The sequence below is a fragment of the Candoia aspera genome, chromosome 8, assembly GCF_035149785.1.
Source record: "Candoia aspera isolate rCanAsp1 chromosome 8, rCanAsp1.hap2, whole genome shotgun sequence".
In the NCBI taxonomy this organism is placed as follows: Eukaryota; Metazoa; Chordata; class Lepidosauria; order Squamata; family Boidae; genus Candoia; species Candoia aspera.
In genome coordinates, this window is record NC_086160.1 from 52,967,128 (window position 1) to 52,995,119 (window position 27,992).

The 27,992-nt window shown below is 37.4% G+C and overlaps 1 protein-coding gene across 4 annotated transcripts; it reads right to left on the minus strand.

Moving 5' to 3' along the window:
* Nucleotides 1–1,467: 1,467 nt before the first annotated feature.
* LARP7 (La ribonucleoprotein 7, transcriptional regulator) lies at nt 1,468–26,347 on the minus strand. 4 transcript variants are annotated; one of them, XM_063309869.1, is made up of 13 exons: nt 26,219–26,347; nt 24,358–24,573; nt 22,847–22,947; nt 22,674–22,757; nt 14,602–14,766; nt 13,753–13,861; nt 13,198–13,557; nt 12,298–12,436; nt 10,264–10,421; nt 9,200–9,321; nt 6,907–7,066; nt 5,217–5,308; nt 1,468–1,785 (listed from the first exon to the last, which is right to left on the minus strand). In XM_063309869.1, the coding sequence occupies exons 2-13, from the start codon at nt 24,554–24,556 to the stop codon at nt 1,705–1,707; spliced, it is 1,770 nt and encodes a 589-aa protein (XP_063165939.1). In that variant the 5' UTR covers nt 24,557–24,573; nt 26,219–26,347; the 3' UTR covers nt 1,468–1,704. The 4 variants fall into 4 exon arrangements, with proteins under 4 accessions (XP_063165939.1, XP_063165937.1, XP_063165938.1 ...); XM_063309867.1 differs by having other exon boundaries at nt 13,198–13,560; XM_063309868.1 differs by having other exon boundaries at nt 13,198–13,560; nt 26,182–26,325.
* Nucleotides 26,348–27,992: the final 1,645 nt, after the last annotated feature.

Below are 27,992 nucleotides of genomic sequence, written 5' to 3' on the forward strand. Positions count from 1 at the left end.
CAGGATAAAAATCTTACCAAAGCACAGTCTACCCTTTCAAAGACTATTTATTAAAAAAAGTAATTCAGGTTTGATATTTTAACCAGTGTTATATCTCAAACATCTAGTCTCCTAAATTTAAGGGATGCATAAACATAAATGCAAAACTCCAAAGTTCCCAAAGACTTAGTCTCCCTATGACAAAAGCATTCTCTCACTCACAGTGTTCCCCGCTCACCCTTCAGTAAACAGAGGAACTTGTTTATTGATAGCTTTGGAACATGTGCAATTTAACAGCTACATTTTCCAGAACAAGCTAGTGCTAATAGTGAGCTACTTGAATTTTTAAAACACATGGAGCTACTTATATGATTACTTGTATTTCTGATAATGTCAGAATGTCAATGGTTGAAAAAACTAAACTAAAATATTTTCTAAATTATATTACATATATCAGCAGAGGATTATTAAAACTTATCTTCACAAGAACTTGCAGGAGAAAAACTTACAAAGGTAAATGAAACACCATACAGGACATATAGTGTGTAAAAATAGAGAATTCCCAACCATTAAGGGGAGGGGTGAAATCACATAAAACCTTACAATGGGGCATGACATAATGTAACATCTGTATCTCTCCCTCTCTCTCGGACAGCTTAAGGGAAAGTGGGCTGTATATACCATTCTGATAGATTCTTAAGAAGTTAATGTCATACCAGATAAAAAATAAACAGGTAAGAAAGGTGAGACCCAAGCAATCCCAACTGAATCCAGCAAGATGGGGCTATGCAATCTGGCAAAATACCAGTCTTGTTTTAGTGAGTTTGAAAATATTTAATGAAGACCATGAGAAATAATGCTGATTAGATTATTCATATCTACAAACTATCCTGTCATAGGTAGCATTTGAGTATATGGATATGCTACTGGAAAAGTAAGAAGTATAATTCTAAAACTATGGGTTGGATCTGGAAAAAGATTTTCCTGCTTGTCCACAAGAAAGAGGATAGAATGCTCTTTTATGCAAATTCTCTTTTGTGTATTTCTTGTGATTGCAAAAAACTGCTTCAGAGAACTGGGGGAGTATTTGAGAAAGCTGGATAATAGAGGCTGTAAGAATTACTAAATATTGTTTGCCTACTATGAAATGAAGGTTCACAGGCTTCTTATTGTATACCAAAAATGGAAGTATTGTTTTGGGTTACAAACAGCAAATATGGTATTAAGCCCATGCTTCTTAATCTATTGCAAGTAACTCTGATAGTGTGGATGGAATGAGACTTTTGATGTACAACTTAATTTTGATCCCATCTACAGCTTAAGTTTTCTTTAGTGGACTACACAGGCAAACCTCTGTAATTTGTTACAAAAAAATATTTAATTTCTCCTGTTCCCCCACATCAGAAAGCAAGAAAATGTTCCATTTTTAGCAGTCCTTTAGAATGAATTTTAGGAACTATCACTCCCATTTATTTTAGGAAACAAGTATTATTTCAATTTTTTATTTCATTCTCACAACAACTTACAAAATTCAGTGTACTAAATATTTGTGCAAAAATTCATAGAAGAGCTTGTTCAATGCATTCTTTCCAAACAGGCTCAAGTAGTATTCCATTTTATCAAATTCAGCACAATTTCATTTGTCTCACTCCATTATGAAACAATGAGATACTTTATCGTAAGTTTATTTTCTTTCTTTATAAACATTTCATGGAAGTCATAAATTTACTCATCCTCAGAGAAACGGATATGCTTGCTTATCTCTTGAGTCTTTGCCAGTCTCATTTTTTCAGCTTTTGCTATCAACTATAAAAGAAAAATAAACGAAAAAATTACCATTTTAATTCAGAAAATATGGACATGATCAATAAAACTACCATTTGCAACTAAAAACTTTAAAATCAAGAACCATGTTTTATTTGGGCAAGAACAGCCCAATAACATGCACAACATTTTGATTTCCTTGATTTTAATGAGACATGGCTTACTTTTGACAATTTAATGCCTACTATTGCTGTTCAGACTCTCCTAACAAAATCCTTTAAAAAGTTGGGCTACTTAATCATTAATCTTACCCTTAAATATTTTTTTAAAAGGTTTGCAGAAGCTTAGTGGGCAATATGGACTTATCAAATAAGAAAACCTTAGTAAGCAACCTATTTTTTCTGGTCCCAATTAATCTACCACGCTTTCATAATCTTAGCCACTTCCAGAAGAACTGAGGAATTCTGGAAGGTGCAGTCTCAAACAAATTTTTTTTATGAAACAGTCTATAGTTTTGAATTTAATCAATTATGTGGTTGTGATTTGGATGCCATACTATGAAAAGAAAGAGTTCCTTTTTGAAGATGAATTTTTAATTTGTCTCTTTATATAACCCCAAAATCTAAGTTTGGCAACTCTGCATACATTAAAAAAAATTGAAACTGGGCAGTGCTAATAATCTCCAATAAAATCTTTATTAAAAATGCCAAGTTTATTGATAAGTCTTAGTTTCTACAAGGAGTTAAGTCAATTCCCAACAGGATGAAAAGGAAAAGACAATTCAGCTGCTAGCAGCAATAGAACAATTAAATATAAGTGTAGTAAGAACCTTAGTAGGTTTTATGACTATAATTGTTGATAGGTAAGAAGACAGGAAATTGGGGTCATGCGTGCTAATTATTTAATTAATTTAATTAATTTATCATTTATATTATTGTATTAGAATTGTTTGATTTTAGGTAAAATTGTTTACACAATTTTCTATAAATTCAGAAGATTTCCCTTTAAATCATCTATGTAATTTCATGGAAAACAATGCTTAATATTCTTGAATAATGGCAACTTTTTTCCAAAGAACATAATTGCATTTCACTGAATAGCAACAGCAGATGGAAACATTTCTTTCATTCCATACCTAGGTAGAAGAAGAAACAAAAGCTAAATTTTCCAGCGTGGATTCCATACTGAAGTCATTGAAAATCCACCTACCTACTGCATTCAGGAAGACAATTTCAGCCAATAGTATTAAAGTGGTCCATAGTTATGCAAAAATTACAGGAATTAACAGCACAAAGAACAGTGTTAACAAGATCTCAATGCCTGAATGACATAGTTGCATATATTCAAAATGTAAAGTCCCCCCAGCCCCCCGTAGGGGAGAGATGGGCAGTGAATACATTTATAAAATAAATAAATAAGGTAATTTGATTGACAAGTAGGATGCAGGATTCTTCAGATCTTTGAGGTTAATTACTTAATATGTAGCTTTGAAAATGCCTTTGAAATGTACTAATTCTAGTTTTCAAGTACCTAACAGAAAATTGCGTTGGAAATTATGCTGTTAGGATTTGCTTTTGGACCCAGGTTATCCATCAGTTTTATTCACAATCTATAATACTTTTGAAAATAATGTCTAATTATGGTAATACAGTCATAAAAACTACTCCAACTCAGGATTTGGAGGTCAAACTAACAGAAGCTGATTAGGTTTTTATTGTTGTCTAAATTTGCCATTTGTTACTATAAAGAAGACCAAACTACTTCCAGAAAATGTATGGCCTGCTACAGAGTTAAATGATCGAATAGACTCTTTCGCCTTAGCTCTGGTTGCAAAGGGAGATGTATAATTGTTGTAAGAAACAACATGCGATTGGATGTTCATAAGAACATGCTATCTAGAGGTAGTCCTTGCTTAACAATGGCAATTGGGACCAGAATTTCCATAGCTAAGCTATGCGTTTGTAAAGTGTGACATCACATGACCACATCGCTCAATGGCAATCCCTGCAGTCCCTGTTGCCGTCATTAAGTGAGGTTCATGGGTCATTAAGCAAGGACCTCCTTGCAACTTCCTGCCGGCTTCCAACAACCAAAGACAGTGGGGAAGGCAGCTTGCAAGCAGGCCGGAAGTCAGGCAAATGACTGCTGCTGAGTGGATGAGGGTGCGTGAGGGTGCGCGGGTGGCTGGCAAGGTGCACCGCGAGTGCAGTGAGGCTTGGGGAGGGTGCATGGGTGGTCAGGTAGGTGCAGCGCAAGCACAGAGGTTCAAGGAGGGTCTGTGGGCGGCTGGGAGGTGCAGTGCAAGGGTGGCGGGGGTGGCTACTGCCAGGTAGGGAGGGTGTACAAGGGTGTGTGGGTGGCCAGCAAGGCTTGAGTGGAGGGGCTGGGGGAGGATGTGTGGGTGGTGGAGACTTATACGAGTGACTTACAACCTTCTCTGCTGGCTTCCCCATTGACTTTGTGGGAAGCCAGGAGGGAAGACTGCAACCATTTTAAGTGTGAGCTGGTTCCAAGCACCCAGATTGCAATCATTTGACTGCGTGGGTGCTGGGATGGCCAGAATTTCAAGGACTGGTTGTAACTACCACTCGTTCAGTGCCATCGTAACTTCGAATGGTTGCTGAACACAAGGTCGTTAACCAAGGACTACCAGTATTTTTATTGGGCTGGTTAATACTACTTTTAGCCAAAATTCTTTGTATGTACTTCTCCTAATTACCCTGGTATTGTCAATTTAGTTTTGGGTATTTGAACACCAATTTCCTTGTGCTGGTTAATGACCACAATAAAGTTTTTCCATTTCAGTTATTGGGCTGGTATTAGCATAGTTTCTCCAGTATTCCTCAAACAGTTTCAACAAATACAGGTCTTGACATACATTAGAGCAGGCTTTCTCAACTAGGGTTCCATGGAACCCTAGGGTTCTGCGAGAGGTCACTAGGGGTTCCCTGCACATTAAAGTTTCATTCTTTATTTTTAGTTTCAGGACACTGTTAATGCATATGTACAGGCCTACATATGAAACAAATATAATAATATTGTAACTTCTGGCCTATATTTGAGCCTGAATGTGCAGGGGTTCCCCGAGGCCTGAAAAATATTTCAAGGGTTCCTCCAGGGTCAAAAGGTTGAGAAAGGCTTTCATTAGAGACTAACAATTGTATTACTATATATGCTTTTACAGCAGAATGTGATAATGGAAAGTTTGTGAAGTCACAAATTTGTTTGCCTTTGAGATGGCACATAATGCTACTACAGATCCACTGAACTATCTTGAAAAAACAAAGCTGCCTTATACTGATTAGTAGTTCCAGCAGTGCTAGACGATCAAGTATATCTAGGTCACCTGGTTTATTCTGACTGGCAGCAGGTCTCAGTGGAACTGGGTTTGAGCATCTCCTGTTCAAAGAACAAAACCTGGAATCCTACTAAAATCTATACATGAATTAGAAGTTCTAGATCATTTATCTTACTTTTTCTGTGCCCCGCTTCTTTTCTCTAGGTTGATTAAGTTTAGCCTGTCGGTCCACCAAGATCTTCTGCCAGTATCTTTGTTCATGATCACCTTAATACAAACATTTGAACCAAAGTACATAATTTTACTTAATATGGCCCTGGGTCGATACATTATTATTATTAAATTAAAAAGATGTTCTTATTATTCCTATAACAATCCAGAAATGTGTGCACATGAATAGGACTAAGCTGTGGTGGGAAATATGGGCAGAAAGGGTGTTAATCCAAAGCACATAAAGTTCTATGCATAAGTGGGACTTCTGATAAGGCCATTTCTAAATCTTTACCTTAAAAAACACAAAAATCTTTAGAAGCCACCAGACATGAGACTTTGGGAGGTGAAACTGTCATGTACACCCACTTCCCCCACCATAGTTTATCCCTGCTTGGGTGTAAGTGACTGACATCTATAGCTTACTTCTTAAAAAGTAAGCATTTCATATGAAAGAAAAAGCTGCAATTATTTTCAAGTTATACAACATGCATCTTCCTTCTTTCTTTCTGATTCTGAATTGCATCGACAAATAAAAATAGACTCAGTATGAACATTGTCTTGAAAACGTACTAAAAAGAGTGGGGGAAGAAGCAAAGAGCAAACATAAGAATGCATAGAAATACTATGACTAAGAGGAAGGGAAATGAAATATAGCATATATATAAATTTGAAAAGTCACAATTATAAAAGATAAACAAAATCTCTAATTATTTTGCTCCCTTCCCTTCTGGAGATCATTTTACTGAACGATCCCCCTTTTAAACTCTTGTTACTGACGTATTGTGATGACTGGAATACTCAACTTCCCATTAAATCTAGCTCATAAGTATTTACTTAGAATTCTTTTTAATGGAGTGTAGCATTCAATACAAAGAAAAAGTTGCGAATGAAAAATCCTGCGCTTTTCCCCCAATTAAATATCTTCAGTGAATTCAAATCCCCCCCCACTCCCCATATCAGGTATGCACCCCTCCCTTTCATGCCAGTTACTGTAAGAATCTGCAGCTGTCTTCAACAGCTCCTTGCAAACAACCTTGGCATTATAAGATAGTCCAAACAAGATGATTTCACACTCCAATGATGTTCCCCCTCTCGTGCCTTCGACTCACAAGAGTGATACACGTGTTAACTGAAACATGCATGCGAGTCCAATCAAGTGTTCTGGGGATGTTTGTTCTGGGAGCATGACACATATACATAGGCCTTAGCATTTTGAAAATAAGAGCTAAAAATTAAAGGAAAGCAGGGGAAAGATAGGACCTGAATTTTTACTTGTTATGTAAGAGTCTGAAGGGTCAGAGAACAATCTATAATGAAGGAACAAGGAACACAGTGTTCTTAATCAGCTTGTCTGTATATATACTACTGGACTGCTCTGTATCATCCTAATTTAAAAGGGTATATCTAGCAGTTGGCATTCCAGACAAATTGTAATCACTATTGCCAGTGATACCCTTTTTAACAAAGGGAAATATGTGGCTTAAGCTCCAGACACAAACATAGAAGTGACACTAACTAGATTTGAAAAAAAAATGTTTTGGGGACAAATACCAGAATACCGAAAGTCGTAACTTGAACAAGTGTTAAAATATTCCTGAAATTGATACAATATTTGCAAACCGCATAAATCTATAACAGAGTATAAACCTCACCTGAAAGGATCTCAAGTTTCCAGTTGTACTTTGTCTGCAGCTCTTTATGTGAGTTTATTAAAATTTGTGCATCTCCATGTGCTTTAAGCCGCACATAACATTCTGTATCTCCTTCCAGCAGATCAACATAAGCAACATTAGCTAGTGTTGTTAGCATATCCTATGATGAAAGGGATGCACCACACAAGATACATTTATTAATTTCTATCTACTTGTTAAGGAGAGAGGGGAAGAAAAATAACAGTATTATTTAATTATACAGTGTTGACTAAAAAAAATGCACAAAGAAAAAACAAAATACAAAGCAAATGCTGCAACTTTAGAAAAATAAAGTTAAGTGCAATATGATAATACTCAAGAAAAGAGTAAGAATTTTTTCTATGCCTTTATTTTTGTGGTTTATAATATTTGTACCTATTTATTTCCATCTCTCTCTCATACAGTGCTATAGCACTCTAACATCCAATAGCTTAGTATACAGATGTTCAAAATATATAGTTCTAATCAGTAAACTTCATTTTCATGCTTTTTGCCAATTCATGTTTGTATGCTGTATGCATTATAATATCAGCACAAAATAAGTTTAATAAATAATTTGATTACAAAAATGTGTATGCCATTGCTCTGTCAAACCAGTCTCTTAGTTACTCCATGAGGTGGGTCAGTTTGCAAAACTTGTCCATGGCCAACGAGTGAACTGCATAGTAATAACAAAGGTTACCATTTTCAAAAGCTAATTCTATAGCTAGTATACCCAATTTAAAATGCTTTATTTACTGAAATTAAAATCTTCTACAATTCCAGTTCTTTATGCTCTGCACATCCAGATGTGAACCTCAATAAACATACTGGACTGTAATTCACAAACAGAAGCTAGAGTAATAAAAAGTATAATCTTATCTGGTATACTTTTCCAAATCTGAACATACAGCCTCCTTGAGCATTTATTTATTTAATTTTATATCCCTTTATTATTTTTATAAATAACTCAAGGCGGTGAACATACCAAATACTCCTTCCTCCTCCTATTTTCCCCACACAAACAACCCTGTGAGGTGAGTTGGGCTGAGAGGGAGAGACTGGCCCAAAGTCACCCAGCTGGTTTTTATGCCTAAGGCGGGACTAGAACTCACAGACTCCTGGTTTCTAGCCCGTTGCCTTAACTTCTAGATCAAGCAGAGAGATTTAAATGTTTAAATATTAAGATTTGTGTTACAAATAGTTTCAGATGATAAATCTGGCAAGATTAGGGGTACATATATTCATTGAATAGCAAGACAAAAATTCTTACATTATACATTCCCTAGGCAATAATCATAATATTTAACATTTTAAGTATTAATTTATATTGTTCCAAGCACTGTTTGTTTTTATAAATACAGTTCACTAAGTATTATTATCCCCATGTTATAGATTGGGTAGAGAAGACTGAGGCTGAAAGACAGGAGCTTCTAAAAATATCTAACGAAATCATTAACAAAGAAACTATTCAAACTGGCAGATTTTCTATTCATAGCCATAGCTCAGTCTTTCAGCTGTCATGACACATCAACTCTCTACACCAGACTTTTAAGAAGATTCAAAAGGACAGTTGTATGTTATCTACAGATTTTAATGTTCTATTTCAGAAAAAAAAAGACATTTAATGTTACGAGAGTATAAGAATTATTTTTCTGTCTCTAAAGTATGCTACTAGTTTGCATTATATGTTAGTAGTTGCATATTTCAGACACTGGATGTATTTTTAAAAAATGCTTGATGTTCACAGACACATGTTGGATCTGACATTGAAGATACCACAGAAGAGAATTCAGATGCAAACTGATAAGATCTAACCTCTTCATTAAAATTTAAAGCCAACCTGCATTACACATGGAATACTCATTACAGCACAAAACATTATATATAAGATGAAAGCAAAAATCTTATATATAAGATTTTTAAATAGATGTATAATACATTATAACAAATATAACAAAGGCATACATGATAAGCATCAAAGCTAAACATCAGGAGCTGTCATTTCTCAAATCACAAAAGAAAAATTATTCACCTCCTAAGAAATAAGAATAAATTATGACTTTAAAAAAAGTTATTTGTACAGGCAAGCAACTCTTTACAGCTAAATTTAAATTGTTTCTTTGAAATAAACTCATTCTACTTCTTCAGTTAAATAATCCAGGAGTAAAGATTATTCAAGATATATGCATTACTAGTTGACAATCAGACTTTATTCAAAGTCATAAAATTCAAAGAAAAGATAATTACTTCTCTAAGATTACAAAAGCATTACCTTGATGTGCTTCCTGCCTGGGAGTGGGTCAGTACTAAGGATTTTCACAATCACTCCACTCTCAAACTGGGGTCCCATTGTATGAATCTTCTCAGCAGGAGCTAAACCATAATTGCTGATAGCTGTTAATTTGAAAAGGAGAACATTAATGGAAGTTCTTAATTTGGTCTCGCAATAAATAAAGTTTTTACAATTTCATATATGGAATGGAACAGTATTGCTAGAAATAAGTATGTTTCTTGTAACAGTTTGGCATAACACAGATCAGTATTGGTAGTGGCAACACCTACAATATAATACTTAAAGAATTCTAAATGCTATTACTATACTAATTACATCCTTTAATCGAATATTTTAAAACTAGGTAACTTATGTATTTATAATCTTGTGGTTTTTTTGAGGACAGCATCTTTATGTTCATTGCTATCAAAAAGTATCATGTCAAATATATGTTTACTAACATTAATTTAGCTAATTTTAATTTTTAAAGTTAATTGGTTCTGCAAAGAAATATCTGTGAGAGACCTTTCAGTCTTTTCTGAATCATCAGTCACTGCAGACATTTGATTCTTCATAATTAAATGGCCAGAGAATAAAGTTAAAAAGTTAAAAAATTATTTGTGTAATCAATAAACAGAATGCTACACGTGAATACAACACAATTTTGTGATTTTAGTTACTTGAAAGTGGACTTCAGTCTGATAAACTGTACTTTTACCCCTCTAGAACTGCAAAATCTACCAACTGCATCCAAATGAAATAAAGTTATACATTACCACTGGGAAAACTTGCTTTGCAATTATATGACATCTTTCCTGTTCTATCAGCAAATACATGTTTTTCTATGCAATGTGAACATCATTTACTAGAAGGTCCTAAGACAAAAAGTGTTCAGTATCCAAAATCTACCTTCACTCCATGGAAGTCTATGTTTGTTTATTAAAATAAACCCAATTTTGTAATATAACTTTTAAGTTCATACATTTCCCATCTGTTCTTATTCTTAAACCATAAGCTCTTCTCCTTAAAAAGAAACAGAAGAAGAAATTCACAATTATCTTTACATTTGCCATTTCTTGTTGCAGAGTCATCTGGCGTACAGACATCTGTTTCCATTGCTCCAACAGTCACAGTGTTTGTTTTGGCCATTGCTTTTTTCAGAGATGACATGCTGGCTTTCTGTAGGGTCAAATACTCTTGTTTCAGCTGCATCCACTCATTCCTACAGAGATTGAGATTGAAAAATGCTAATGCAAAGGTTGGAAATGATGGGGAACAAACAACAAATGTACTGTAAAAAGAATGGAATTTCCTTTGAATATAGGGGTGCAAGGTACCTATTTCTTAATATGGCATACAGTAACTGCTTCTATGACAACTTAAAAGAAAGTGAGACTAAAACACTGATTCATACCAGCATGGATATATATGAGTTTCTGAAGTTCTATAGAACTTTTCATTTGACTGAAGAGACCTGAATTTACTGAAAGCTTATATACTTGAGAAAATTGGTGTAATCGTCAGAATTTTGTGTCACCTATGACATAATTTTGTGTCACCTATTACATAATTACATAACCACCCAGAGTCCCCTTTTCGGGAGAGATGGGCGGTGATAAAAAATTGAAATATAAATAAATAAATAGATTCTTTCAGATTTGTTTCTGAAATGTTAAAAAATATGTGATTCAGTTTCTACTGGATCACCTAATATCTATTGGTCACTGGGAGTCTTTCCAGGAATACCAGGGTAGATAGATTTTGGATCGATCTTAAAAACACAAGCAACTGTGCATAATTGGTATCTGTACACAGAGATTAGTTATGCATTGACTGTTTAAGAAATAGAAAAGTTTGCTTGTACATTTACCCATACTAGAGATTAGTAGACCAAAGCCTGAATACAGGTAGTTCTCACTTTAACAACCACTTGTTCAGTGACTGTTCAAAGTTACGATGGTGCTGAACAAGTGGTACTTAGGACAAGTCCTCAAAGATCTGCCTATCCCATCGCCCCCACAGTCACGTGATCCTGATATGGGCACTAGGCAACCAGCTTGCACTTACAATGATTGCAGCGTCCCGTGGTCACATGATCGTGATTTGTGACCTTCCCTGCTGGCTTCCCACAAGCAAAGTAAATGGGGAAGCCAGCAGGGAAGGTCACAAGTTCCTCTGGTAAGTTGTTCACACCTTCCCCCAGCCCAGCTGCACCCATGCCGCGCCTCACCTCGCAGGCCACCTGTGCACCCTCCCCTGCCCGGCAGCAGCCACTCCCAGACCTGCCGCACAGGCTGCTCACATACCCCGCCCCCCCAGCAACAGTCACCCCCGGCCCTGCCACGCTTGCACCTTACCAGCCTACCAGTCTGTTTACGAGCCACCTGGGACATGCTTAACAACCCATGATCCTCACTTAACAATGGCAACAGGGAGTGCTGGGATTTTGCCATCGCTTAGCAAAGTAGCGATGGAAATTCTGATCCCAATTACCATCATTAACCTGTAGTCCATTTTTCATTTGCTATTATTGATTAAAGAAAAGAACACTAATGTCTGGATTGCACCTATTTTAGCAGGCAGACTGAGAAAATTATCATTCAAGTATGGTTACTGAAGTATAGGTGGCATATTTTGTTGAATATAATCCATTTTCTTTACTTGTAACACAGTGGACTGTATTGTACAAGGCACAATTAGGGCAAAGGAAAGAGGTGAACTTCGTATTTACAAGATCAAATTCTCCATAGCTACCAATACCCTTTCTTAACATACATTTAAAAAATCAAATAAGTATTTTACAGTAATTAAAAAGAAAAAAGTTACAAATAGGTTACAAGCATATGAGAAATATTATGGGACAAGAACTGCAGGACCAACTGAGAAGCTAAAACAAATTAAATGGTTAAGGCTACTTGGCCATCTACAACCCTAACATTTCACAAATCATTAATTCAATCAGATAAAATGTTAAAGACTTGTTATCTCACCTTCCTGGTCAACCAGGCAGGCAAATATACCATCATTTTATCAGAATTGGTAAAATTTCTAGTACTGTTTTATAAGATGGCAAATAAATCCTGTACATTTTAACATACTTTGACAGAACTCTCAGGGGAATAACTTCTTCTCCCATCTTATGTCTCTCTTTATGTTTCTTCTTGTGTTTTCTTTTAGACTTTGAAAGAGAGGTTTCTTTCTTATCACCAGTCTCTCTCTCTTCTTCAGTAGAAATTTCTAAATAAAAATGGGTTAAAGTTATTATAAACAGCTAACAAGGAGTTCAAGATAGTTTACTTGGTTCTCTCACATGAAATATGTTTTTTTTTCTTATAATTGTAGCATAACTGATTAAGGTGACCCAATGAACTTCATGACTGAACCTTGGTTTCTCCAACCCCAGAGTGATGCCCTCAAATTGGCATTGTGATTAGTTTAAGAAATACCTAGCATCCTTCTTCACTACTTAGCAGTAGTATCCTCTTTTTAAATCTAACATTACATTTCTAGCCTAAGAATCAAATGTAAACATCTTGAAAATTACATGTGTCTATTTGGAAATAAGGAATTGCACATTTTTACTTATTAATAAATCTTTCCAACTGCACTTTAGGTCTCATACTGGGATTTTCTGAAGCTTTCTTCTTCCCTACTTCATCCTATCCACCAGATACTTAAAACAGATTATAGGGATATGACAATATTCAGCATTTGGTCCACTATCAGAACCAAGGCAAGGGAATGGTAACAGTGGATCCAACCTATAGATTATACTGGAAAAATTTAACAAACTTCTTTCATTCTTCAATTTCCTTTTTCAAATATATTTCCATCATTCCAAGAAATAAACAAACAAAACATAGGATTTTCTTTCCTCTTTCAAACTAGAACAAAGTTTCCATTCTCTTCCAAAAAATCATTAACATCACAAGTTTTTTTTTTCCAAACCCTGTTCTTGATTAGGAAATCAGTAAGAAAAATGAATAATATGAAACTACCTTTGGAATCATCCAGCCCTTCTGCTGATTCCTCCTTTGCAGAATGAACATTATCTTTCTGAGAAATTTTCTTCATTTTTACAACTGACATCTCTCCATCACCAGAGCGACTCCGCTTCCTCTTTCCCGATCTGGTTTCTCCCAATCCTGAGTTTTGTGTTTTATCAAGTTTCTTCTTTTCTTTCTTTGAAGAGTGTCGTTGGATTTCTGACAATTCTGTTTCAGAACTCTCTGATATCGTTCTGTGACTTTTTGTGCATTCTGTAGAAATGGCCATGTATAAGTCTTTTGCTCCAGTATTTGTTTGCTGGCTGTTTTCCTTCTTCGTTTTAGATTTTTTCTTTTTCTTCTTTTTCTTTTCTTCTATGCAAAAAAACAAAATTTACCTCAATATTCTGAATGAATTACATTTTTGCCCTCTCTGCTTCCAAGGAGTCTACAGAGACCACCTGCTTCATTTCTTCCCACAATTTCTCACAACTCCCCTGCCAGAGGAAGATTAAGGAAGATAACTGAATCCACAGACAAAACTGAAAGTACCAAGGTTATACTCACCAACTACAGCAGAATCACTTGTAGGCAATGTCAGAACAGCTTTGTTTTTTACTGTTTTGGGAAACATACCAGGTTTTCTTGGTGCATCTTCTGGTGGGTTATTTAAGAACTTAAAATGCAAAAGCCAGATAACATAAGACAGCAGCTACTAGTTAATAATATAACTATAAGTTATATTATCCTACAAGCATATATGTTCATTTTACATGAATATATTACAATTTTTTTCATTGAATATTTTATGGAACATGTTGTACTTCCTCATGTTCTGAACAATTTGAATGTATTATATTTAAATATCTTTCTAGCATTAATAGATATTTAAACACACAATCTATGATACAATAATAAAAATTGTTCAAAAGGCCTAAATTAAGACTGAACAACAGTACTTAAAAAGAGTTCAACCCAAATTTTCCAGCCAGAATAAACTAGAAAACAGAGTGCATTTATGTAACTATTCCAAGCATCATGATTTTATACCTTAAGTTGCTTTGAGGAATAAACTTCACTGAACACTGGGAGGCTCAGTTTGGGTAATACGCACAGGATTGACAAACAAATTTTATACTGCCAGTAACAAGAACTGGAAGCTATTTAACATATTCAGAAAATATTTTTTTTAGAGTTCCAAATGTTTAATGGACACTATTAAGACATTTTCAATATAGCACATATCTTCCCTCAGATAATAGATTCTGTATTCTCAAGTTCTACCCCATATAGACTGTAACCACTGAAAGACTCACATGACAAAAGGTTTTTACAAAAAACAGTATTGAATTGTATATACTAAAGTAAATAAACTAGTTAAAAACAAAACAATCTTTTTGGTTGCTTGTAACTGACCTCAATAGCTTTTTCTGCTTGTTCTTTTGTTTCAAATTCCACAAACGCAAATCCTTTGGGGTCTTTGGAGGTCTTATAGCGAGGAATGCTGACATAAACTACATTGCCACATTTTCCAAATACCCGTTCAATCCAACTGTGATTGACATTTTTAGGAAGCAATTCCTATAGCAAAAAAGGAACAACAGACATAAAGCTATATCTCCACATATGTATACAAAGAAAACAAACCAACTTTGAATGCACATTTATGCATGAACCATTATACTAATATTTTATGATTAAATGAGCAATTAACCGATATGCAAACCCAGAAGTGTCATAAATATGACATCTATTGTTTATAACTAATTTTAGCAGAGAAATACATTCATACACATATATAATACCAAAGACAAATTTATATACTCTTAAACAATTACCTGGGGAATACAAAACCATACTAAAGGACTGAAGAAGAAAAGTTACTTTGAGACCGTTATCCTTTAAAATACTATAAATGGTTGAAGCTTCAGCAAAGGATCGTTACCTTGTCGTGGTGCTGGAGCTTGAGCACCTCAATGATGCCATGAGCTAAACCGTGAAGGGCCACTCAAGACGGGAAGGTCATGACAGAGAGGTCAGACTAAATGCGATCCCTGGGGAAGGTAATGGCAACCCACCCCAGTATTCTTGCCGTGAAAACTAAATGGATCAGTACAACCAGAGATATGTCGGTATACCATCGGAAGGTGAGACCCCAGGGTCGGAAGATGGTCAAAATGCTACTGGGGAGGAACAGAGGATGAGCTCAACTAGCCCCAGACGTGATGACGCAGCTAGCTCAAAGCCGAAAGGACGGCTAGCGGCCGACGGTGCTGGTGGTGAACGGCGAATCCGATGTTCTAAGGATCAACACACCATTGGAACCTGGAATGTAAGATCTATGAGCCAGGGCAAATTGGATGTGGTTATTGGTGAGATGTCAAGATTAAAGATAGACATTCTGGGCGTCAGTGAACTGAAATGGACTGGAATGGGCCACTTCACATCAAATGACCACCAGATCTACTACTGTGGACAAGAGGACCACAGAAGAAATGGAGTAGCCTTCATAATTAATAGTAAAGTGGCTAAAGCAGTGCTTGGATACAACCCCAAAAATGACAGAATGATCTCAATTCGAATTCAGGGCAAGCCATCTAACATCACAGTGATCCAAATATACGCCCCAACCACAAATGCTGAAGAAGCTGAAGTAGAGCAGTTCTATGAGGATCTGCAGCACCTACTGGACAACACGCCTAAAAGAGATGTTATTTTCATCACAGGAGACTGGAATGCTAAGGTGGGCAGTCAAATGACACCTCGAATTACAGGTAAGTATGGCCTGAGAGAACAAAATGAAGCAGGACATAGGCTGATAGAATTTTGCCAAGACAATTCACTCTGCATAACAAACACTCTCTTCCAACAACCTAAGAGACGGCTTTATACATGGACTTCACCAGATGGACAACACCGAAATCAGATTGATTACATCCTTTGCAGCCAAAGGTGGCGGACATCTGTACAGTTGGTAAAAACAAGGCCTGGAGCTGACTGTAGTTCAGATCACGAACTTCTTCTTGCACAATTTAGGATCAGACTAAAGAGATTAGGGAAGACCCACAGATCAGCTAGATATGAGCTCACTAATATTCCTAAGGAATATGCAGTGGAGGTGAAGAATAGATTTAAGGGACTGGACCTAGTAGATAGGGTCCCGGAAGAACTATGGACAGAAGTTGGCAGCATTGTTCAGGAGGCAGCAACAAAATACATCCCAAAGAAAGAGAAAACCAAGAAGGCAAAATGGCTGTCTGCTGAGACACTAGAAGTAGCCCAAGAAAGAAGGAAAGCAAAAGGCAACAGTGATAGGGGGAGATATGCCCAATTAAATGCAAAATTCCAGAGGTTAGCCAGAAGAGATAAGGAATTATTTTTAAACAAGCAATGCGCGGAAGTGGAAGAAGACAATAGAATAGGAAGGACAAGAGACCTCTTCCAGAAAATTAGAAACATCGGAGGTAAATTCCAGGCCAAAATGGGTATGATCAAAAACAAAGATGGCAAGGACCTAACAGAAGAAGAAGAGATCAAGAAAAGGTGGCAAGAATATACAGAAGACCTGTATAGGAAGGATAACAATATCGGGGATAGCTTTGACGGTGTGGTCAGTGAGCTAGAGCCAGACATCCTGAAGAGTGAGGTTGAGTGGGCCTTAAGAAGCATTGCTAATAACAAGGCAACAGGAGACGACGGCATCCCAGCTGAACTGTTCAAAATCTTGCAAGATGATGCTGTCAAGGTAATGCATGCTATATGCCAGCAAATTTGGAAAACACAAGAATGGCCATCAGACTGGAAAAAATCAACTTATATCCCCATACCAAAAAAGGGAAACACTAAAGAATGTTCAAACTATCGAACAGTGGCACTCATTTCACATGCCAGTAAGGTAATGCTCAAGATCCTGCAAGGTAGACTTCAGCAGTTAATGGAGCGAGAATTGCCAGATGTACAAGCTGGCTTTAGAAAAGGCAGAGGAACTAGAGACCAAATTGCCAATATCCGCTGGATAATGGAAAAAGCCAGGGAGTTTCAGAAAAACATCTATTTCTGTTTTATTGACTATTCTAAAGCCTTTGACTGTGTGGACCATAACAAATTGTGGCAAGTTCTTAGTTGTATGGGGATACCAAGTCATCTTGTATGCCTCCTGAAGAATCTGTATAACAACCAAGTAGCAACAGTAAGAACAGACCACGGAACAACAGACTGGTTTAAGTTTGGGAAAGGAGTACGGCAGGGCTGTATCCTCTCACCCTACCTATTCAACTTGTACGCAGAACACATCATGCGACAAGCTGGCCTTGAGGAATCCAAGGCTGGAGTTAAAATCTCTGGAAGAAACATTAACAATCTCAGATATGCAGATGATACCACTTTGATGGCTGAAAGCGAAGAGGAACTGAGGAGCCTTATGATGAAGGTGAAAGAAGAAAGTGCAAAAGCTGGTTTGCAGCTAAACCTCAAAAAAACCAAGATTATGGCAACCAGCTTGATTGATAACTGGCAAATAGAGGGAGAAAATGTAGAAGCAGTGAAAGACTTTGTATTCCTAGGTGCGAAGATTACTGCAGATGCTGACTGCAGTCAGGAAATCAGAAGACGCTTAATCCTTGGAAGAAGAGCAATGACAAATCTCGATAAAATAGTTAAGAGCAGAGACATCACACTGACAACAAAGGTCCGCATAGTTAAAGCAATGGTGTTCCCCGTAGTAACATATGGCTGCGAGAGCTGGACCATAAGGAAGGCTGAGAGAAGGAAGATCGATGCTTTTGAACTGTGGTGTTGGAGGAAAATTCTGAGAGTGGCTTGGACTGCAAGAAGATCAAACCAGTCCATCCTCCAGGAAATAAAGCCAGACTGCTCACTTGAGGGAATGATATTAAAGGCAAAACTGAAATACTTTGGCCACATAATGAGAAGACAGGACACCCTGGAGAAGATGCTGATGCTAGGGAGAGTGGAAGGCAAAAGGAAGAGGGGCCGACCAAGGGCAAGGTGGATGGATGATATTCTAGAGGTGACGGACTCGTCCCTGAGGGAGCTGGGGGTGTTGACGACCGACAGGAAGCTCTGGCGTGGGCTGGTCCATGAAGTCACGAAGAGTCGGAAGCGACTAAACGAATAAACAACAACAACAACAAAATGGTTGAAGGAATGCTCAGTAGCGGCAGCAGTGGCTTGCAATTTTTGTATTTCACAAAATAAGTAGTCTTTTGTTCTATGCACAGAAAAACCCAAATATGAAGTTGAGAATCATCTTTATTAGTTCAATCAAATGCCATAAAAAAGTATCCAAGCTTAAATGTTTCTCTAGAAACTATAATACTTTTAGATGCAGAAGAAATTATCCTGCTTCCCCACACTGTCCTATAAATGGACACTGATGAACTATAACATAATCTATAATCTATAGCACGCGCTTGGCTGGAGAGTTCTACCTGAAGGTCTGCTAGAGTGAGTTGCAGTTTCTCATTCAGGAATAGAACTGTGAACTTCTGGTGGGGACGTGGCAGACTGAGTAGATAGGCCCGTGGGCTTAGCTGACAATGCAGCAATTTTTTTCAGGTTCCAGCAGATTTTCCTGAAGCCCAGAAACGTTCTCCGGATAAAGGAGAACAGCTGGAATCATCCCATCTGTCCTCCGGACAGCTGCTTGCAGCCAGAAGTAAGTAAGTAAGTAATAATGTTTATTCGGTCAATGACCAGCAACATAAAATGAATAAAAATAGCAAAATCAAAATAAGTCAAATGAGTACAGTTATATATAGACAACTGTAAATTAAAACCATTATAATATAATCTATAGATCCCTATTACGATAATGACATATTTATTTACCTAAACATTAGTAGATCCAATATATTAATACTATATTGTAATACTATATTGTAAAATATATCCTCAAAAATTTAATAAAAGATAACTAAACAAAATATTGATTAAAATTGAAAAGTAAACAAAAATCCCTACTTCTTTAACCAGTTTTGCCTTATTACCATTGCGGCAGCACAAAATTTAGCTACTGCATGTGTGATGGCTGATTTTGAGTCCTGAAGAAGATGGTTCTCATAAAAATTATTTGGTCTCCCTGGAAACCTTTCTATTAGGGGGTGAATGTATATTGATCTGATATCCCTGTAATATTTACAACATAATAAAACATGAGAGATGTTTTCAACCTCCTTATTGCCACATGTACAAATTCTCTCTGCTAAGGGGGTTTTATTACACCTGCCTTGCAGGAGTGCTGATGGAAGGATATTAAATCTGGCTCTAAAAAATGGTATTCTAATCTTGGGAAAAGTTAGGTCTTTCAGATAACTTGCTGGTTCCCATGTACCCCATCTTATCTGATTTCTACTGTGTAGAGGTATCCTATCAACTTCTAACATTTTGCATTTGACTGGAAAGAGCTAGCTGGGAGGGGCAGGGCTGTCATCATTTTCCAAGCCGCACTGTAGCCTTAAAGAGACACTAAGAACAGCCACCTCATTTCTAAATCACTAAATGTATGGTGTATACTTAAAAAAAAAGTATGCATAACCTAAGAGAGGCTTTCTACAGCAAGGAGAAGCTGACTCTCTTGGTGCTTCTAGTTATTTTGGGGATTACTTTTTTTTTAAAAAAATCAAGTTTTGGACTTCGTTTTCCTTCCAAATATAAAGGAGGATTGAGAGTAAACAATTGTCTTCCTGTTAATTATTTTTGTACTAAATTTGAAGATATTAGCATTTTCCTACATATTGAATTGGCTGATTTGAACCTTCAGCTTTCTGTTTCTACTTTCCCTTGGGAACTGTCTGCTTATCTCATTCTCGCTTCTATAAATACATTCCAGAACTTTTCCATATCTTCGACTTTGGCTGGTTAAGCTCCTAGGGGGTGTTATAATCTACTGCATGAGACATGGAAGATTTCAAACAGATTTTTTCTGACTTCTACCAAGCTTTTATGCAAGCTATTCAGAACACTGTGGAAAATATGAGGTCTAAACTGTGTCATCTGGTTGGGGATGTGGTGGATGAAATTGAGGAATTCAACAGTGATAGAAATATTTCTTCTAAGAGTGAGATTAGGATTTCTATTGAGATGCTGGATGAAGATTGGATAGTGGAGTTGGAAAAATTTAAGGGAGAGAGTAATCTGCTAGCCATAAGTAAAATTGATTTCTTGGGGGAATGCCATGAAAAAGAAGGGGTCATTATGTGTGGGAGATTTTTTGAAGAGAAGCTGGAATTTTTGAGGGGGGCAGTTGGGCTGTTTGATTTGTTCAAGAGAAAAGCTCTGTACACATTGTGGGGGTATGTAAATGTTCTGGTTTATTCTGAAGTGGGATAAGGGTTAAAGAATGTTTATCTGGGTTGCTTTAAGGGTTCGGCTGATGTTATGTGCTTTTAAGAAAAAAGTTTATTTGGATGGTTTCAAGGATTTGATTTAAGGCCACTGTTTTGAATTGTTTTTGTTTTTTGGGTTTATTAAGATTAAGATTATTAAAACTGTTGTACTATTAAGTATAATGGCAGACAATTTATGTGCTTTTTAATTTGATTCTTATTATAGCAGACAGAAATGTATAGAATAGTAGTAGGAAGAGAATAATTAAATAAGTGTTATCTTTTTGAGGGCGTAAAGTTGTTTAGGGGGTCTATATGAATTTTTTTTCTTTATTTTAATACAAGGGGGAGTAACTGTACTTAGTGATTTTTATAAAGTGCTAAAGTAGAATGATTTATAATGTGGTTTTGATTTAATATAGAGTAAGAGATTATGAAAAATTTTGTATATCCTTCCTGTTAAAAGTTGGAAGTCACATCTTTCTGTAATTTTGAAAAAAAATTCTCTTGGGTTTTCACACCTTAGTTCTTTTTTCTTTTTTGTAGTTCTTTGTTTTTTCATAGCTTTTATCCTTGTTTCAAAACTTAATAATTTTTTTTTAAAAAAAGGAATACAACTGTGAAAGAGGGGGGAAAAAAAAGCTAAGCTGCAAAAGGCCACAGGAGACAACAGCTGCAGCAAACATTAACAATTCAGTGGATGAAAATAAGGTAGAAGAATTAAGCAAAACCAAAAATTTCACAGCAGACCTCTATAAAAGCTAAGCCAGATTTTTAAAAACATATATGCAACTGCACTAAGGAAGCAGCAAGTGAAAGATATTTGTACTAAATTCTCAGTAGTAACATAATGAGCAGAAGAAAGGCCTCAGGTTTAAATCTTGAAACTGACCTAAGAGAACTAACTGGAAAATAGTGAAGATCATGGTTTCTCAACTAGGGTTCTGTGGAACCCTAGGGTTCCGCAAGAGGTCACTAGATCACGATTTATTTAAAAAATTATTTCAAATTCAGGCAACTCCACATTAAAGAGGTTTCATTATTTTTTGTTTAAGAACACTGTTCATGCATTTATACAGGCCTACACATGAAATGAAAAAAATTGACTTCTGGCCTATATTTGAGCCTGAATGTGCAGGGGTTCCCTGAGGCATGAAAAATGTTTAAAGGATTCCTCCAAGGTCAAAGGGGTGAGAAAGGTTAAGATAAAAACAATTGATTCATTAAGGAAGTGAACTGACTTAGCGGGATATACTCGAAAAAAATTAATTAAGTACAGAAGAAAAACATAAATATCCAATCTGGATGTCTATAATTATGTTTTAAGAAAATCTAAATATTCAGTTCAATTAAAAATAAACTTCTGATCTGTGTATCTAAAACATATGTTCTAACCCAATTAGTGAATTATAAGGGGAAAAAGTGATTGTACTAGAAAAAATTGGAAACAGAACTCGATAAGATAAAAATGACAAAAATATAATTTTATATATTTATATATTTTAAAAAATTATATATAATTTAAATCCACATTTGGTAAAACACATCTGATGAAACTCTGGGATTGGTAGGCAAAACCAGCAAAATGTGTATGTTATGAAGCTGATATTTCCACAGTTAGTATTAACTGCAGCCTAAGGTTACAATGGCCAAAAGCATTTTTGCACAATTGTGGCAGTGGAAAATGTACCAGACCGAATTTAATTCAATGGATGGATTGCTCCCCTATTTCATTCTGACATGTCAGAGACAAGGGCTGAAGGGAAGGAAAACCTCTCTCTATGAATCCTGCTCCCTTAGACGAACTCTTATCCAACTGCCACCATCTACAGAGAAAAATACAGTCCCCTCAGCACTCAGAAATTGAGGATTTTGAAGTGTTTTGCTTGAAAGGAGAGAGGAGGAGCTGGCAAACCCAAGGCTCTCCTGGCTTATCTGAACAATGTTTATTGTTGGGCTTGAAGACAGCCAAAAGTTTTTTGCCAACTGGCTGATACACAAAGTTCTAAATAAGGGCACCTGGCAAGCTAAAGATGTTTTACAATTCCCCAAATTCTACTTGAACAAAAACCATTACAATATTTAATTGGCTGTTTCTGAAGAAATATTAAAAGTAAAAAAATGAAATAGGTAATATCTTACCACATATACTGTACGATTATCCACATCTTTTGGTTGATCACCCAAAGGTTGCCGCCTTCTGATCCTAGTTCCTTCTAAATCCAACTGGAAGGTATAAAATTAAATTAAAAATCTATTCCACAATTTTTCCTCTTTTTGGCCTTACAGAATAAAAACAGAGTTTTCATACTCACTTCTACAACAGATGAACTTTTAACTGCTCGTGCAATCAATTTTCTGTCAGTGGTTAATTTTTTCATTTTGTTAAAAGAAACCAGAAGCGATATGTCAACATCTAAAATTAAAAGAAATAAAATTAGGATAGGAGATTGTAAAAGGAATTGGGAAAACTTAGGACACTGATCTTGGGAACTGCTTGTCAGAAGAAATTCTCCATTTTCCTGATTGGACAATGAGGAAAGATGGAGAAGAATAATTGGTTTTAATGTAATTTGAACTCTTGAAAACAGATGGCTAAGAACAGCTGATCAGCAATAAGCCTGGGGTCACTATTTGCACTTTAAATAGTCTTTACTGAAACAAAGAAGCAAGATAAATAGTTAAAATAATGTATACAATATACTTCCTTTTTGGAAAAAAAAAGTCCTCTATATTTGAGTTTTATAATAAAGTCTGTGATTGAATTACTGTAATTCATAAATTACTCCATAAGTGATTTTAAAGTTTTACTACAAAATTCTTCATTACATTTCAGATAACAACTGTACATGGTTATAATGCAATGTAATTATCAGATGAGCTTCCAGGAAGGAATCCCATAGAAAGAAGTCCACCTTCAAGAATGCTTCCTACTGCTTTGTATAGCACAGCTGACGAAGTCTAGTATATGAAGAGATATCCCTTTCTATTACTTGGATGAACTATTTATGATTTTAAAGTACAAGCATTTAAATTAGCCAGAAAAGCAACAGATGGCCAGTTGTTGTTTTTAAATAAACTAAATATAGTGATATCTGCCAAAACTAACAGATCTGTAATAATTTATTTTATTTTTATTTTATTTATTTTATATCCTGCCTTTATTATTTTTATAAATAACTCAAGGCAGTGAGTAAAGGTAAAGGTTTCCCTTGATGTAAAGTCCAGTCATGTCCGACTCTAGGGGGCGGTGCTCATCTCCGTTTCTAAGCCTTGGAGCCGGCGTTGTCATAGACACTTCCGGGTCATGTGGCCAGCATGACGACTCGGAACGCCGTTACCTTGCCGCCGAAGCGGTACCTATTGATCTACTCACATTTGCATGTTTTCGAACTGCTAGGTGAGCAGGAGCTGGGATTAACAACGGGAGCTCACCCCGCCGCGCGGTTTCGAACCGCCGACCTTCCGATCGGCAGCTCAGCGGTTTAACCCGCAGCGCCACCGTGTCCCTCAAGGCAGTGAACATACCTAATATTCCTTCCTATTTTCCCCACAACAACCCTGTGAGGCGAGTTGGGCTGAGAGTGTGTGACTGGCCGAAGGTCACCCAGCCAGCTTTCACGCCTAAGGCTGGACTAGAACTCTCAATCTCCTGGTTTCTAGCCCGTTGCCTTAACCACTAGACCAAACTGGCTCTCATAATTGTTATAATCATATAACTGGTTCATGTATTTCATAATACATATGAACCAACAGGAATTATTTTTTCAAGAGCTGCATTTCAGTAATAATGTATTTTATTGCTAGTTTAAAAAAACAGACTCACATCCATCTCTAGATTTTTCTATTTGTTCTCGGAGAAATTTGTCTTTGTGAAGATTGACATCACCAAACCAGAAGTCAACTTGCTTTGCTATATCTGAAAGCACCTGTTTAACTCTAGATCTTTTCTTTTTTTCTCGTTCCTTTCTTTGTTCAGTAGTTTCTTTTTCCAAAATTTTGCTTCTTATACTTTCTGTCTCCATTCCTATCACACGGTCATCTGAAAATTAATAAAGCACAATTATAATTTTCAACTTAAGTGCATCCATTTTATACTTACAACATGACACAGTAGTGTTAATTAGCAAAGTAATTTAAAGAATTGATCTTTTTCTCAAAAAATGTATATCGAGGAGAGCCAAATTGAAGAGTGCTGCTCAATGGGAAACAACAAAGGGCTAAATTAGCAAACATGAAGCTATTAATTAAACGAATAATAGCCTGGAAAGTTTCCGTAATACTTTGCTATTTCACATTCCTCAAACCAGCACTACAACTGCATTTTGTTCTATTTTAAAAACAGCATTCTGGAAAAACAGTATGGCAACGCACAGCAGAAAATGCATTTGTTTGCATTTATCACAAAACACAAGGAAAGAAAGAACAGCAGTTCTTGCTGTATATGCAAGACATACAAGTACTTGAGCAAAAATATAAATATTAGAACAACAACTTAACATTCAAAAATAACCACAGTTAATGTCATAATCCCCAATCCACACTTTGAAATGTGGATTCACTGAACCCAACAACTCAATCCCAAGTAAAATATGAAAGTGACAATCTTGTGCTACCAGAAATTTCCATTTCTGCTATATGCTTTATCATGAGAATTAAAGAATACTAACAGACATTTGGACTGGACAGCTATAATAAATCTTTTAAATAATAATAACATGTTCTAAGTAGAGAAAAAAACCTCTTCGACATCAGCAAAATTTTCACTATTACAAAGGTAAGTATTCCATACAACAATCATTCTCACATCTCTTTGTCAGTGAGACAGTAGTAACATGTTTCATTTTAGAACCATGGGCTAGAATACATACAAATGTACCTCCTGCTGTGAGATGACCATTCACAATGATTAAGGACAGTGCATTTCCAATTAAAACTCCAAGGAAAAGCAAGGCCACAGTTTCCCAAGTGGGCAAACATGCAACATCAATGCAACATTTCTTATTAAGATATTTTACTTTTCAGGTTCTGAATATGCAGCTCGCTACATAAATTAATGTACAGAATTCACTCTCAAAAAGCTAAAAGTCTCTGCCCCCACAATTGCGAAAGTAACTATCCCTCCTGAACGCTTTCAAGAATCCAAAGAAGCCAGCCACTGTTGGAAACAGAACGTTTACTGCTTATCCCAGCTTACTTTGATCTAGAAGGTAGTTTCTATTTTTCCGCAAGACGTAAAGTTAATGAAAGCACTTTAAAAAAGGTCTTTTAAATCAGCTGACCAGGCGGGACTGAAAATCTGGCACGGCAATTTCACAGGGCTTTCAAGTGCCACAAAGTCCTTCTTTTGCTTGGAATGGAAAGAGCACGAACTGTCCGTCCTCCAACCCCAAATCAGCTTGGAAAAGTGGGGAAATGAGAACCTGCCCGTCGCTGTTGCCTCCTGCCGAACAAGGACAGGGCGCAGCTCTGAAGAATCCAAAGAAGCTGCAGCGCCCCACCTCCCCTTAGGGCTGCCCCGAACTGCAGCAGCGGCCACTTAGGCTCTGCACCCGACCGAGACTTCTTGGCTGCGAGTGACGGAGATGCAGCCCAACGTCCCCGGAGGACAGCAAGTGGGGCGTGCCAGCCCTAAACCTGTGAATCTCACCAGCTCAACGGGTTGCGGGCAAAGCCCTATGCATCACCTGGAGCTGCTCAGCGGGAAGGCAACAATTTCTAAGCAGCAATCCCATTAGCGGCAGCCTTTACACTCGACCCACCGGTCCCCGCAGCATCAGCCAAAGGAAAGAGGGCGGGTCCGCAGCAAGCGCGCCTACAGATAACGTCAGCAGCCCAACGATGCCAACAGTTAAACGGGCTTATTCACGACTCCGCTTCCCGCCCCCCACCCGCGCAGCACAACGCCATACCGCCGAGGCCCTTCGGTTCAGGTTTACCATGCGCAAGGGAGGAGAAGGGGTTAAATCCCCCCACCCCTTCGTACCCACGTGCTCTCGAACGGACCTGACGCCACCAGGTGAGGGGTTCACAGCAACGTCATACTCTACGCTGCTGGAAGCCCCCACTCCCCTCCCGCCCCGTCAACAATGTAGTATTAAAAGCTCACGCGACGCGCGGGAAACCCCGCTCTTCCAGGATTTTATTGGCTGGCTGAAGGGCCAGCGAGCCTCGCTCTGCGCAGGCGCGCACAGGAGTCTTTCTAAGGGAGGCGTGATGAGGGTGCTCACAAATTCCCGTTACGGATCCCATAGAGATAGAAAAAGTTTAAACATATGCTCACGCGCTTTTATAAAACTGTTTTTCAAACTTAGCTACTTTAAGAGGTGGGGACTTCAACTCTTTTTTGAAGTTGAAGTCCCCACCTCTTAAAGTTACCAAGTTTGAAAAACACTAGTTTAGAACCATACGGTAGCAACGAAATGGCTTTTAGCGTCAACGATTCCAGAGCGATTTCAGAGCTACATTGTTCTATATTGAAGCCACCCCGTACTGCTATTAAAACTATAGGAACGCCAGCGCGTTTGCACTGTATCACTGGAAATTGGGATAGAATCCCAGTCAAAGATCGGAGAAAGCAGTATTTTTATCTACCAGAATAAGTGAAAAATGCGTAGGATTTTATCTGACAGCGCAAGTTAGAGTTGAATCTCACTGAATTAGTTGATTTTGGAAACTAAGCAAAGCTGACCCAATTAGGACTTGTATGGGGGACGGCGTGGGATTTCAAAGCTTTCACTAGGCAGAGAAATCTGGGAAAAAATTCAGAAAAAGGAAGTGGCAGACGACGTCCACCGTGGCTGCTGCCACCAGGACTCGACCTTGACTTTACGCTAAATTCAGCAGGGCTCTTTCCTAGTAGATGCGACTAGAACCACAGCCCTCGCCTCCTTCCGTCCAAGCTCAGAATAGCACCGTTCTAGCCTTATTAACTTTATGATTAAAAACCCTCTACTATTTTGCGCTGGAAGCTTCTTTAATGTCCGTCCGCGAGTCGGAGATGACGGTGCAGCCTTTTCGTCTCTATGGTATTTGTCGCGTCGCGGAGACGTCATTGCACCTGTAGAGCGGGAAAATTCGCACGGCAAGACGCTCGTGAGAGAGGATGAGGGGCGTTTCTGCCGTCCCTCATCCATGCGATCCTTGTCGCTTGTGAACGAGTCCGGTAGGCAAGGTTATCAAGCTTATAGGCGTCCTTCTGCTAACCTGGCTGAGGACTGCGATATATAGATCCGTCAGTAGGTGTGATATGTAATCCGTTTTATACTTGTACTCTTGTATACTTTTAAGGATGGTGTAACGTCTGATTTGGGTGCCGTTTCTTTTCCTTATCCTCTAATGAAAAAGAGGCAGCGGATGCATCCGGTTTGATATCATTACCGCTGCAGAGTTCAAAGTTATAATAACTTGGAATGGCGGTCTTTTAAGGCAGGGGCGGGCAATATATGCTCCCCACACCCC